Source organism: Nerophis ophidion, linkage group LG27 (genome assembly GCF_033978795.1).
Source record: "Nerophis ophidion isolate RoL-2023_Sa linkage group LG27, RoL_Noph_v1.0, whole genome shotgun sequence".
Taxonomy (NCBI): Eukaryota; Metazoa; Chordata; class Actinopteri; order Syngnathiformes; family Syngnathidae; genus Nerophis; species Nerophis ophidion.
The window spans coordinates 22,439,740-22,454,433 of NC_084637.1; the positions used below are offsets into that span (position 1 = coordinate 22,439,740).

The window sequence follows — 14,694 nt, forward strand, 5'->3', positions numbered from 1 at the left end:
AAATATTAATGTTAAAGATTTATTTTTTGTGAAGAAATGTTTAGAATTAAGTTCATGAACCCAGATGGACCTTTATTACAATCCCCAAAGAGGGCACTTTAAGTTGATGATTACTTCTATGTGTAGAAATCTGTATTCATAATTGAATCACTTGTTTATTTTTCAACAAGTTTTTTGTTATTTTTATATCTTTTTTTCCAAATACTTCAAGAAAGACCACGACAAATGAGCAATATTTTGCACTGTTATACAATTTAATAAATCAGAAACTGATGACATAGTGCTGTATTTTACTTTATCTCTTTTTTTCAACCAAAAATGCTTTGCTCTGATTAGGGGGTACTTGAATTAAAAAAATGTTAACGGGGTACGTCACTGAAAAAAGGTTGAGATCCACTGTGCTATAGCAACTGACAAGAGGGTTCACTCTTTGCGGAATGAAATTAAGGGAGTGAACACTCTTTTCAGTTGCTAATATACCCTCTTGCAACCTGTTTGCTATTTGCAGACAAACAAAACAAAAACACACTGACATCTTCCTTTGGTTAATTACACTGTCAGTTAGCAACATAGCTCAAAATGTTATGGGTGGATTCAGATAAGATTTTGGAGGCGATCCAATATCACTCTCTGGATAAACTTTTTCTTTAAGGATTGTTCGCTATTGGGAGATAGAAGTTCTGTCTTACTTGGGGTCGTATCAGTAAGAATGTTGGGAAACAGTTCCTTGCTTTGGTAAGGAAACATACTTCAGACCATGAATTGATTAACGTGGACCCCGACTTATACAAGTTGAATAACTTTTTCGGGTGTTACCATTCAGTGTTCAATTGTTTTGCGGCATATGTACTGTACTATTCAATCTACTAATAAAAGTTTAAAAGTTTCAAATACACATTGGATATTTGGGCTAAAATGCTTTGTTTTAATGTAGCAGTTTGTTGTCATTTCCCAATTTTTTAGTAGGGTTGAATTTAGTTTTTTTGTTTTTTCTATAGACATTTTTTTTCATTCTGTATTTATTATATATGTATATATATTTATTTATTTTTTAATTTGATATATGTATATGTATGTTTATATATATATATATATGTATGTATATATATATGTATATATATATATATATATATATGTGTTTATGTATATATATATATATATATATATATATATATATATATATATATGTATATATATATATATATATATATATTAGTAGGTTTAAGTTTTCTTTTTGTTTTTTATATAGACATATATATATTTTATTATATATGTAAATATATTTATATATGTATATATTTTTTAATTATATATATATCTATATTTTTAAGCAGGTTTGGCTTTTTTATATACATATATTTTTTATGATTTATGTATTATATATGTATATTATGATATGTATATTTATTTTAGTAGGTTTGAGTCCTTTTGTTTTTTATTTAGACATATATAATTTTTCATTATGTATTTATTATATATGTATATATTTATATAAATATATGTATCTATGTTTTAATTATTAAATATATATAGATATATATGTTTTTAGTAGGTTTGACTTTTGTTTTTTATATAGAAATACATTTTTTTCATTATGCATTTATTATATATATATATATATATATATATATATATATATATATATATATATATATATATATATATATTTATATATGTATTTATATTATTTTATATTATTTTATTTATTATTATATTTTTCTTTTTATTTTTCAAACATTTGTTTAGTAAGGTTGACATTATAATGTCATCTGTAGTCCCACAGAGGAGGACGCACCCACTCGGTAACAATAGTCCATTGTCTGTCCAACAAAACTGAGACACTGAGTTCATTTTGAGGACGGCTCAATCAATAACAATTATGCCAGACTTACTGTAAATCCAGTCATCGCACATTCCTTTTTATTTTTAGTCTTTCATCCTGGAAATTTGAGTGCTTCGGACCAGAAAGCCTAGGATCACACCCAGATTGCGACGGTGCTTCGACGTCGCCGAGCAGACATTTTGCTTCCGTTTTGACCTGACAGATCCCACAATGCCAGGATGTTGTCATGTGGCTTAATTCCACATAGATAGTCCATGAAGAACAAAGAGATCATGCTGACATGCATTGTGTGCAACGTGTTTACATTTTGGTTGTCTATATCAGGGCTTAATAACAAAGTGTCAGGACCTCAAACAGGATGTTTTATGATGAATATATTGTCATGATGAGTCCTTTTTCCATTAAACATTCAGGAACTTTAAGTTCCTGGAACTAAAGGTTCCTGTAGAAGTGCATGGTTTGTGTTTCCACCATATTTCACAGTTTAGGGTAGTTTAACAAATCCGGCTGATGATGTATGGATGAGTGGTACAATATATTTCCACACTGATACCATATGAAACAGGTCATATTTGGTCATATATATATTACTAAAGTGTCAGTAAACGCTATAAGATACAAAACTACCATCATACTTGCCAACCTTGACACCTCCGATTTCGGGAGGTTGGGGGCGGGGCGTGGTTGGGGGCGTGGTTAAGAGGGGAGGAGTATTGTCACCTATGCATGATTGATTGATTTAAACTTTTATTAGTAGATTGCACAGTGCAGTACATATTCCGTAGAATTGACCACTAAATGGTAACACCCGAATATGTTTTTCAACTTGTTTAAGTCGGGGTCCACGGTAATCAATTCATGGTACAAATATATACTATCAGCATAATACAGTCTTCACAAAAGTTAATCATCATAGTATATACATTGAATTATTTACATTATTTACAATCCGGGGGGTGGGATGAGAAACTTTGGTTGATATCAGTACTTCAGTCATCAACAATTGCATCAACACAGAAATGGACATTGAAACCGTGTAGGTCTTACTTAGTAGGATATGTACAGCGAGCAGAGAACATAGTGAGTTCAGATAGCATAAGAACAAGTATATACATTAGAAATACATTCGATTTTTTACATTACGTTATTTACAATCCGGGGAGATGGGATGTGAAGGGAGGAGGGTATTAGTAGAGGATTGAAGTTGCCTGGAGGTGTTGTGGTGCATCTACAGTAGATGGCAGTATTGTCCTGTTTAAGAGTGTCACAACATTGCTGTTTACGGCAGACGGACTGCTTTACGGTAGACGAAAAAGTGACTGCCGTTGTTGTGTGTTGTTACCGCGCTGGGAGGACGTTAATGAAACTGCCTAACAATAAACCCACATAAGAAACCAAGAACTCGTCCTCAATCATTCTACAGTTATAACGTCATTGGGCAGACACGCTGTTTATATCGTGGGAAAGCGGACGGGAAAACAGGCTGTCCTCACTCAGGTCCACATAGAGCTGGAGGGGGCGTGGCCTCCAGCTCCACCTGAATTTCGGGAGATTTTCTGGAGAAAATTTGTCCCGGGAGGTTTTTGGGAGAGGCGCTGAGTTTCGGGAGTCTCACGGAAAATCCGGGAGGGTTGGCAAGTATGACTACCATATTTTCCGGACTATGGAGCGCACCAGTATATAAGCCGCACCCCCTAAATTTTAGTGAAACATTTTCTCCATATACAAGCCGCACCAGACTATAAGACGCGGATATATAGGTTGTGAAATGAGTTATTTACACAGAAGTATTTAATGAATGTTTATTTACATACCTTAATTGGTGTGTGTAAAACGGTAGTAAAACGGCTGATCAAACGAAATAGATGCCATCGTCATGGACCCACTAGCTGCGCAAGCTAGCTCTCCAATCAGCTAAATAGACTTAACAACTCCACGGTGACGTTTTGGTGAATTTACTGAGTAATTTGTGAAACTGAAACAATACAAAAAGAATGTCATAGTATTTTAATAATACTAACACAGACGCGCATAAACGTGTTAACCTATTAGCTAATGCTAACGACGCTAGCTTCGTTACCTTACGATTACATGTCCAAATATGCATGTAAACAGTCCTACAGACATCACACATGGGACAGTTTAGTAGGTAAGAATTGTTTTAGTTGTATTGTAAAACTTACAAACCTTGCTTGGAGTGATGAATCTTCAAAGAATCCATACAGGTAGAACCGCTATGGACGGCTATAAAACGGAATGGCAATTGTACCTCTGATTGAGAGCACTAAATGGAAGGACACCGCCGTGAGCAAACTCGTCCAAAAGATGCCGCCTTAGCACAAACAATAACACGCCATTTCAGTGCATTTGATTGTTTTCATTTATGTTTGTTTTTCATAAACTATTTGCGTTATGGCCGTCAGCGAAGAAAAATCAATAAAATAGCTGCTCCATTTTTTAAGGAAAAAGGTAGTACCTTATAGTCGGCAATTTAATGTATCCAGTTAAAAACAAAGTGTACCTGTTTTTACATAAAAAGTCAGGCTTTTGTCCACGGTGTTTAATTGTCAGAAAGTCGTCCCCCAGTAAATGACAAATTCTTGAAGGTCAGGCGATTCTGTATGGTCTATTTCAGCTGTAAATAACAATAAATAAATAATACATGTCAGTGTTTATCTCACAGCAACAACAAAACCCTTTTCATTCAGCATGAGCATTCGGTTCACTCGGTTTGTGACGAATAACTTCACAAACGGCGTTTCACTGACTACTTTTACCACGTGTAACTAGAGTTGTACGGTATACCGCTACTAGTATAGTATCGTGGTACTAATGAATCAAAAATAGTACTTTATATCTTTATTTTACAGACATGATGGCGCGTTGTCGTCACGTCATGACATTGCTGGTTTTACCAATTGAGGAGCATGTTTGGCAGCACACACACACGGAGTACTTACAAGCAGACAAGGTGTGTAGACAGAAAAGGGAGAAAGGATGCCTTTTGGTCTAAAATCTAATGATTAAGGTGTGGTTATAACAATGAAAAAGTAGAGGTGTTTTAAAACATGGCTAGCTAGCTAGCAGCTAACATCTATCCGTCTGCAGTGATTTAGCTACCTCTAAATCACTAATCCTTGTCTCCATGGCGACAAAGTAAGTTTCTTACAAGTATCATTATCACTGCAGGACGAGGAATGGCTAAACATGTTTCACTTCACACCGTAGCTCACCGGCGTCACCGCTAATGACGCCGTTCTTGAATGTAAACAAATGCCATGGGTTGATCTACAGCTGACATCCACTGTAATGATACCAAGTACAGGTGTGTATCTAGTCGATGCTACTATGATTACATCGATATTTTTTAGCATCACAAAATCTTTTTTCCTTTTTAAAAAATGTATATTATGTTTATAAACTCAGTAAATATGTCCTTGGACTTTGAATATGACCAATGTATGATCCTGTAACTGTCATGATCCGTGGTCCAGATCATGTTTTTGTTATGTTCTGTTAGTTTTGGACTCCCTTAGTTCCTGTTTTGGTGCACCCTTGTATGTTACCATGGGTGCTTATTGTTTCCACTTGTCTCTGATTGGTGCTCGGGACGCTCACCTGTTTTCCGAGCACTAATAAGAGGGACTATTTTTAAGCCTGGCTTTGCTGGTCAGTTGGCCTGGCATCATTGTTTGCTTCATGCCTTGTCTACGTAAGATGTGTTTGTTTCATGCCACAGTTTCGTGAGTACTAGTACTTTTTGTCCACAGTCTGTTGTGATCCGGTTCCCGGATCACATCTCTAGTTTATGTTTGTATCCTTTTTGTGTTTTGATCATTTCTGGACTCTGCCGATCCCATTGTTTGAGCACTTCCCAGTTTATATTCATCACCATGGCGACTTCATTTCTTCCACCTGCACTGGCGCCTGGCGCACACCTGTCTTTGATTATTGTTTTGTATTTAAGACTTCCTGGTACCTTAGTTCTTTCTGGACGTTTTGTTTGCTCCATGCAACAGTTGCGTGAGTAATTCTCTTTTTGTATGTACTCTGCTAAGTCATAACTTAGCTTCCGCGCGCTCGTTTGAACTCGACTCTTACTAACTGTTAGCATTTAGCTTCCCGTGCTAAGGCACGCCTTTGTTTTGCCTCTTTGTCAAGTGTTATTTTGTATTTTGGATATTAAATCGGTTCCTCCCTTCAATCCTGTGTTTTCCAGTCCTGTAGCATCTGGGGGTGACAACTCACGTGCATCCAAAATGCATCGGCCACGCAACACAGTCTATGCTAAGTGTTTGCTTCAGCTTCAAATGCGATCAGGCACGTTGTTCTGTCAGCTCGCTTTCTGTTTTTTTGTACTCCTTTGATTTCTTGAGGAATAAATCATGTTCCTACCTGCACACCATGTCCGGAGTAGTCCGTCTGCATCCCGGGAGAATGAACCCCGCAGTAAGCTGCGAAAACCCCGTTGTGACAGTAACTACTTGGTATTGGATCGATACTTAAATGTGTGGTATCATCCAAAACTAATGTAAAGTATCAAACAACAACAAAATAAGTGATTATTACATTTTAACAGAAGTGTAGTTAGAACATGTTGAAACTGAAAATAAGCAGATGTTAACAGTAAATGAACATCAATTTTTACAGTTTCCATCCATCCATTTCTACCGCTTGTCCCTTTCAGGGTTGCGGGCTGCTGGAGCCTATCTTGTTTCTCATTATGTTGACAAAATAATAGAATCATAAATGACACAATGTTACTGCATATGTCAGCAGACTAATGAGGAGAAAAGACAAGTTGTCTAGTACAGGGGTCCCCAAACTTTTGACTCGGGGGCCGCATTGGGTTAAAGCAATTTGGCCGGGGGCCACGCTGTATATACTGTATATTCCTCACGCACTGATTTAATGAAAGAGCGCGCATTTGCCACGTGCTCGCCCGACACTGCGGCTCAAGCGCGATAACGTCACGTTATCGATGGGAAAATGCATTTTTAGACAATATGATTTGCCTGAGTGGCTAGGTGACCCCGAGAGTAACAAGCAGTAGAAAATGGATGGATTGAATAATAATTTTTAAAAACAGGCCTTAGTTTGGGGACCCCTGATCTAGTAATGGACACTAAGATGTTTTCTTCAGATAAAGACAATAATTACATTTTTTGTGGACCCCTTTATTTAGAAAAGTATCGAAAAGTATGGAAATACATTTTGATACCGGTACCAAAATATTGGTGTGAGGAGTTTGATGTGGTAGGTCTGGTGAAATTTGTCCTCTGCATTTGACCAATCCCCATGATCACCCCCTGGGAAGTGAGGGGAGCAGTGGGCAGCAGCGGTGTCGCGCCCGGGAATAATTTTTGGTGATTTAACTCCCATTTCCAATCCTTGATGCTGAGTGCCAAGCAGGGAGGTAATGGGTCCCATTTTTATAGTCTTTGGTATGACTCGGCCGGGGTTTGAACTCACAACCTACCCATCTCAGGTCGGACACTCTAATCACTAGGCCTCTGAGTAGGACAACTCTAGTTTGAAGTCTGCGCTCCTTCTTCGAAGAGTGTCTGCATCTTCAAGCCACATATTCACGCCCTGCGTCCATCTTCTGTGTTCAAGAGGCGGAAGACTTCCAAAAGCCTACCTGACACTGGAATGCGTGAGAAAAAGCTGCGTTGCAGTTTTCTCCCGCAGTCTGCTCGCAATGTGTCCACAGTTTGATGTGGTGGGTGCTAATGAAAACACCAGCTTCTTATCAACACCAGGACTGTTTTCTAAACAGCTGCTGCAGTCAACGTTGGAGCATGGCGTGCTAGAAGAGCGTATTTACTGGGTGACTTCACGCTGAAAGACTATTAATGACCCTGACACAATCTGTTTTTACATACACTATCAGCTGTTGCTTTTGGTCCGTGCCCCGTTTGTTTATTTTTTTCTTCCTACTCCGATGACCCTGTCGGCTCCTCGGTACAAAAGCTGACGGTCGCTGGGAAACTGGTCTGAACTCTGGCAGCGCCGCTGATCCCACACTTCCTCCTCTCTCAGACGGAGACACACAGAGAGTTCAGAGGAGGGCCAGAAACATCGGAAAGAAACAAACAAGAGCCAAGCCTCCCTTTTGTCTGCACAAAGGCAGAGGAATTTGTTCTGAAGAGATGAAAGTCTCTCAATGAGATGAGCTCAAACTTATGTTAATGAAGGCCATACTGGGGTAGAGGTCACAGGCTTCTGCTCCAGCTCGCATATTATTTTCCACTGCAATATGTGGGGAATAGACACTGAGTCTGGGATCGTTCCTGGTAAAGACCTTCCAGGCTGTACCGTCATGGACTAAATAAGAATCACCCTTTAACTTGTCAAATTAAAGTGTAATCATTTAAATCAAGGCGCAGTCAGGGCGTTGATCCGGTTTGGTGGCTGCAGGATTATGTGGTCCTGATAGCTTCATCTGGCCAAGATCTTCAGCTCTCACTGGATCAGTTCGTAGCCGAGTGTGAAGTGACTGGAATGGGAATCATCACCTCCAAGTCCGAGTCCATGGTTCTCACCCCGTAAAAGGGTGGAGTGCCATCTCCGGGTTGGGGAGGAGATCTTGCCCAAAGTGGAGGATTTCAAGTACCTCCGAGTCTTGTTCACGAGTAGGGGAAGAGTGGATCGTGCGGCGTCTTCAGTAATGCGGACACTGTATTGATCCGTTATGGTGAAGAAGGAGCTGAGCCGGAGGGCAAAGCTCTCAATTTACCGGTCGATCTACGTTCCCATCCTCACCTATGGTCATGAGCTTTGGGTCATGACCGAAAGGACAAGATCACGGGTACAAGCGTCCGAAATGAGCTTCCTTCGGGGCGGGGCTCTCCCTTAGAGATAGGGTGAGGAGCTCTGTCATCCGGGAGGAGCTCAAAGTAAAGTCGCTCTTCCTCCACATCGAGATGAGCCAGATAAGGTGGTTCGGGCATCTGGTCAGGATGCCCCCTGAACTCTTCCCTAGGGAGGTGTTTCGGGTACGTCAGACTGGTAGGAGGCCACGGGGAAGACCCAGGACATGTTGGGAAGACTATGTCTCCTGGCTGGCCTGGGAATGCCTCGGGATCCTCTGGGAGGAGCTGGATGAAGTGGCTGGGGAGAGGGAAGTCTGGGCTTCCCTGCTTAGGCTGCTGCCCCCGCGACCCGACCTCGGATAAACGGAAGAAGATGGATGGATGGCATTTAAATCAATCTAATAAAAAAAAAAATCAAATAAACCTTTAGATATTAACTTTATAAGTTAAAACAAAGTTAAGTTCAGAAGATTTAAAAATGAATACATTGATAATACAAATACATTAAATTTGTAATTTTATGAAAACATATTCAGAATATTAGAACGGAAATGTAATGTATTTCTTGATAATATCAGGAGGTAGTTTATTTTATTATTAAAATTAATACATTGAATATAAAAATACATTAAATCTTTCATTTTATGAAAATATATTCAAAATATTGGAACAAAAATTGATATATTACTTGATAATATCAGAAAGAAATGTATTTTATTATTGCAGAAAAAAACAGGAAGTTGTGAGAAAAGTGTGTATTATAAAAATGTGATCATGTAAGAAGGATTATAACAGAATAAAGTCGGACTATTATGGGGACAAATGTGTAATATTACCCAAATTACATTTAAAAAATGTGATAATGTAAACAACGATTAAAACAGAATGAAGTCAGACTTTTATGAGGTAAAAATGTGTAATATTACTAAAATGACATCTTAAAAATGTGATCATGTAAAAAATGATTAAAACAGAATAAAGTCAGACTATTATGAGGTAAAAATGTGTAATATTACCCAGCAAGCGGGAGCAGGAGAAAGTAGAGGAGCATCAAGCTAAGGTTTCATTAGTAATCTACTTGTAGTATTACTCAAATTAAAATCTTAAAAATGTGATCGTGTAAAAATTATTACAACAGAACAAAGTCAGACTATTGTGAGGTAAAAATGTGTAATATTACTCAAATTACATCCTAAAGATGTGATCATGTAAACACAATTATAACATAATAAAGTCAGAGGTAAAACAAAAAAAAAAAAGTATTATTACCCAAATTTAAATCTTAAAAATGTGGTCATGTAAAAAGGATTATAACATAATAAAGTCAGACTATTATGAAGTGGAAAAAAAAAAACATTATTACCCAAATTTAAATCTTAAAAATGTGGTCATGTAAAACGGATTATAACAGAATAAAGTCAGACTATTATGGGGTAAAAATGTATAATACTATTCAAATTACATCTTAAAAATGTGATAATGTAAACACGATTATAACCGGATAAAGTCAGACTATTATGAGGGAAAATGTGTAATATCACTAAAATTAAAATCCTAAACATGTAATCATGTAAAAAAAAAGATTATAACAGTATAAAGTCATACTATAATGAGGAAAAAATTGTAATATTACTAAACTTAAAATCCTAAACATGTAATCATGTAATAACAATTATAACAGAATAAAGTCAGACTATTATGAGGTAAAAATGTGTAATATGACTCAAATTACATCTTAAAAATAAGATAATGTAAACACAATTAAAACCGAATAACGTCAGACTATTATGAGGAAAAAATGGTAATATTACTAACATCCATCCATCCATTTTCTACCGCTTATTCCCTTTTGGGGTCGCGGGGGGCGCTGGCGCCTATCTCAGCTACAATCGGGCAGATGGCGGGGTACACCCTGGACAAGACGCCACCTCATCGCAGGGCCAACACAGATAGACAGACAACATTCACACTCACATTCACACACTAGGGCCAATTTAGTGTTGCCAATCAACCTATCCCCAGGTGCATGTCTTTGGAAGTGGGAGGAAGCCGGAGTACCCGGAGGGAACCCACGCATTCACGGGGAGAACATGCAAACTCCACACAGAAAGATCCCGAGCCTGGATTTGAACCCAGGAGTGCAGGAACAGAATAAAGTCAGACTATTATGAGGAAAAATGTGTAATATTACTAAAATTAAAATCCTAAACGTATAATAAAAAAAAACGATTACAACAGATTAAAGTCAGACTATTATGAGGAAAAGTGTGTAATATTACTAAAATTTAAATCCTAAACTTGTAATCATGTGAAAATGATTATAACAGAATAAAGTCAGACTAGCTGAGATAGGCGCCAGCGCCCCCAGCGACCCCAAAAAAGGGAATAAGCGGTAGAAAATGGATGGAATAAAGTCAGACTATTATGAGGAAAAAAATTTTAATATTACTAAAATTTTAATCCTAAACATGTAATCATATAAAAACGATTATAACAGAATAAAGTCAGACTATTATGAGGAAAAATGTGTAATATTACTAAAATTAAAATCCTAAACATGTAATAAAAAAAAAACCGATTACAACAGATTAAAGTCAGACTATTATGAGGAAAAGTGTGTAATATTACTAAAATTAAAATCCTAAACTTGTAATCATGTGAAAATGATTATAACAGAATAAAGTCAGGCTATTATGAGGAAAAATGTGTAATATTACTAAAATTTAAATCCTAAACATGTAATCATATAAAAACGATTACAACAGAATAAAGTCAGAGTATTATGAGGAAAAATGTGTAATAATTCTAAGATTAAAATCCTAAACATGTAATCAAGTAAAAACAATTATAACAGAATAAAGTCAGACTATTATGAGGAAAAATATGTAATATTACAATGATAAAACTCCAAATTTAAAATATTTTATTTTTTTTCCCTCATCTGGTTTCCTTAACAGCGATGGTTGCCTGAAGAAGATGTGGCTTGTTAGCCGATCAGTGATCAATACATACGACCAGCAGCATATTCCGCTTGCAAATATTCTCCCACGTGAATACAGACAGAAGCAGTAATTGACATTTATTACAGAGATGCATTGTCTGCAGCCACTTTGGAATATTGTCTCGAAGCAAAAGGCGTTTTTCCGGTAGCTGCACACGTCAGAAGTGAGCAAGTGTTTGTGTGTCCACAGCATGTCTTCACCATGGACCCCAAGAACGTGGAGAACGGACGGGGGAAGGTCCCTCACGACCCCAGCCTGCCCTTTGCCAGCACCTTCAGCGGTACGTCCACACGCTTGCCATCAAGTCTCATTAGTACCATTCTATTCAAAAACACATTAAAAGTGGAATAAAAAAGCAAACAGGAGTAGTTGAACGTGAGTAAAACTGTCATTGCTGAAAAATAATAATGAATCAAAATCAATTTTGGTTGTGAATTATTGACATATTCAATGCTCCAATTACTTCACATCTAATATTACACTTTGAGTTATTGTGGGGGGAAAATATGGCGTATTTTCTGTGTTTGCCTTTAAAAAAAAAAGTTTTCTCAGACAAAAACGGAACGGCGGTATAGCTCGGTTGGTAGAGTGGCCGTGCCAGCAACTTGAGGGTTGCAGGTTCGATTCCCGCTTCCGCCATCCTAGTCACTGCCGTTGTGTCCTTGAGCAAGACACTTTACCCATGTGCTCTCAGTGCCACCCACACTGGTTTAAATGTAACTTAGATATTGGGTTTCACTATGTAAAGCGCTTTGAGTCACTAGAGAAAAGTGCTATATAAATATAATTCACTTCACTAACAAAACAAACAAAAAAAGAACATAAAAGAAAACAAAAACTTATAAATCTGAAGTTGAGGTAGAGATTTAAGTGTTGAATGGAAAAAAAATTAAAATAATAATGTATGACATATTTTTAACACTTTTATGAGTGAGACCCTTTAGGATCCCTGAAAATGTTAGTTGTTTTTTTTACTTTCGTTGTTTAAAAAAAAAAAAAAAAGAATCCAAATCAATATTATTATAATTTATTGATCTATTTTAGGCTCCACTTTGAACATTTGGGTGGAAAATGTTGCATGTTCTGTGTTTTTGCCATAAAAACAACAAAAAGGGCATTCAACTTAAAAAGTAATATGTGAACGACTTTTACTGTCGTCGCACGGGTTCCACTGACCACCAGGGAAGGACATCTCTTTTTCAAGTTTGACTCTTTTTATTTTACTTTCAAGGAAGTCTTTTGTGACGTCGCTGCTCCTGCTGCTCGCTCCTTTGTGTCGCTCGGTTGGCCGCGTCTCCGTCTCACTTGCTCTTCTCTTTGCTTCTGCTTCTCGTTCCCTGCTGCGGGCTCTTCTCCTCCTTCTGACCTGATCCCTCCTCCTTCTCCCCTTTTATGCATCATGAAGAGATGAGTTAATTGTGTCCCGGTGTGCGAGCCACGCACCTGATCTCGCTTGTAGCGTCGCTCCCGGCAGGCCCCGCCTCTCCGCTCAGCCGCATTCTTCGCCTCCTTGCCGCCATCTTGAGCGTGCCCTGCCTCACTGCTCGTTCGCCAGCTCCTCCTCTCCACATAATAATAATAACTTTATATTGACGGATAGATATGAAGTTGATCTAGAGCAGGATTTTCAATTATTTTTTATTTAGGCCAACATCACAATTATGGCTGCCCCTAAAGGGCCACATTAAATTGTGTGGGGGAAGCAGATTAAATTACATTTTAGGCCACTTTGAATAACATTAAATGATGTGGTGTACAACATTGAATGATGTTTTAGGCTCTTTATTACAAAACCCAAAACCAGTGAAGTTGGCACGTTGTGTAAATGGTAAATACAAACAGAATGCAATGATTTGCAAATCCTTTTCAACCTTTATTCAGTTGAATAGACTGCAAATGCAGGATTTTTAATGTTGGAACCGAAAAACTTTATTTTTTTGCAAATAATCATTAACTTAGAATTTAATGGCAGCAACACATTGCAAACAAGTTGTCACAGGGGCATTTTTACCACTGTGTTACATGGACTTTCCTTTTAACAACACTCAGTAAACGTTTGGGAACTGAGGAGACACATTTTTGAAGTAGAATGCTTTCCCATTTTTGCTTGATGTACAGCTTAAGTTGTCAAACAGTCCGGGGTCTCCGTTGTGATATTTTAGGCTTCATATTGCGCCCCACATTTTCAATGGGACACTGGTCTGGACTACAGGCAGGCCAGTCTAGTACCCACAATCTGTTACTATGAAGCCACACTGTTGTAACACGTGGCTTGGCATTGTTTTACTGAAATAAGCAGGGGCGTCCATGATAACGTTGCTTGGATGGCAACATACGTTGCTCCAAAACCTGTATGTACCTTTCAGCATTAATAGTTTCTTCACAAATATGTAAGTTACCCATGCCTTGGACACTAATACAACCCCATACCATCACAGATGCTGGCTTTTAAACTTAGCGCCTAGAACAGTCTGGATTGTTATTTTCCTCTTTGGTCCGGAGGACACGACGTCAACAGTTTCCAAAAACAATTTGAAATTTGGACTCGTCAGACCACATAACACTTTTCCAATTTGCATCAGTCCATCTTAAATGAGCTTAGGCCCAGCAAAGCGTTTCTGGGTGTTAATTATTAATGGCTTTGACTTTGCATAGTATAGTTTTAACTTGCACTTACAGATGTAACAACCAACTGTAGTTACTGACAGTGGTTTTCTGAAGTGTTCCTGAGCCCGTGTAGTGATATCCTTTACACACCGATGTCACTTTTTGATGCAGTACCACCTGAGGGATCAAAGGTCAAGGGCATTCAATGTTACGTGCAGTGATTTCTCCAGATTCTCTGAACCTTTTGATGATATTATGGAACGTAGATGGTGAAATCTCTAAATTCCTTGCAATAACTGGTTGATAAATGTTGTTCTTAAACAATTTGCTCTTGCATTTGTTGACAAAGTGAGGACCCTCGCCCCATCCTTGTTTGTGAATGACTGAGCATTTCATGGAAGCTGCTTTTATACCCAATCATGGCACC

The 14,694-nt window shown here is 37.8% G+C and overlaps 1 protein-coding gene across 1 annotated transcript in view; it reads left to right on the top strand.

Moving 5' to 3' along the window:
- Positions 1 to 14,694, top strand: part of LOC133544315 (semaphorin-3G-like) — a 259,663-nt gene that overhangs the window by 183,157 nt on the left and 61,812 nt on the right. Inside the window, exon 5 of the mRNA XM_061889521.1 lies at positions 11,850 to 11,940. Within this exon, the coding sequence (XP_061745505.1) occupies positions 11,850 to 11,940 (91 nt within the window). The remainder of the gene's footprint in view (positions 1 to 11,849; positions 11,941 to 14,694) is intronic.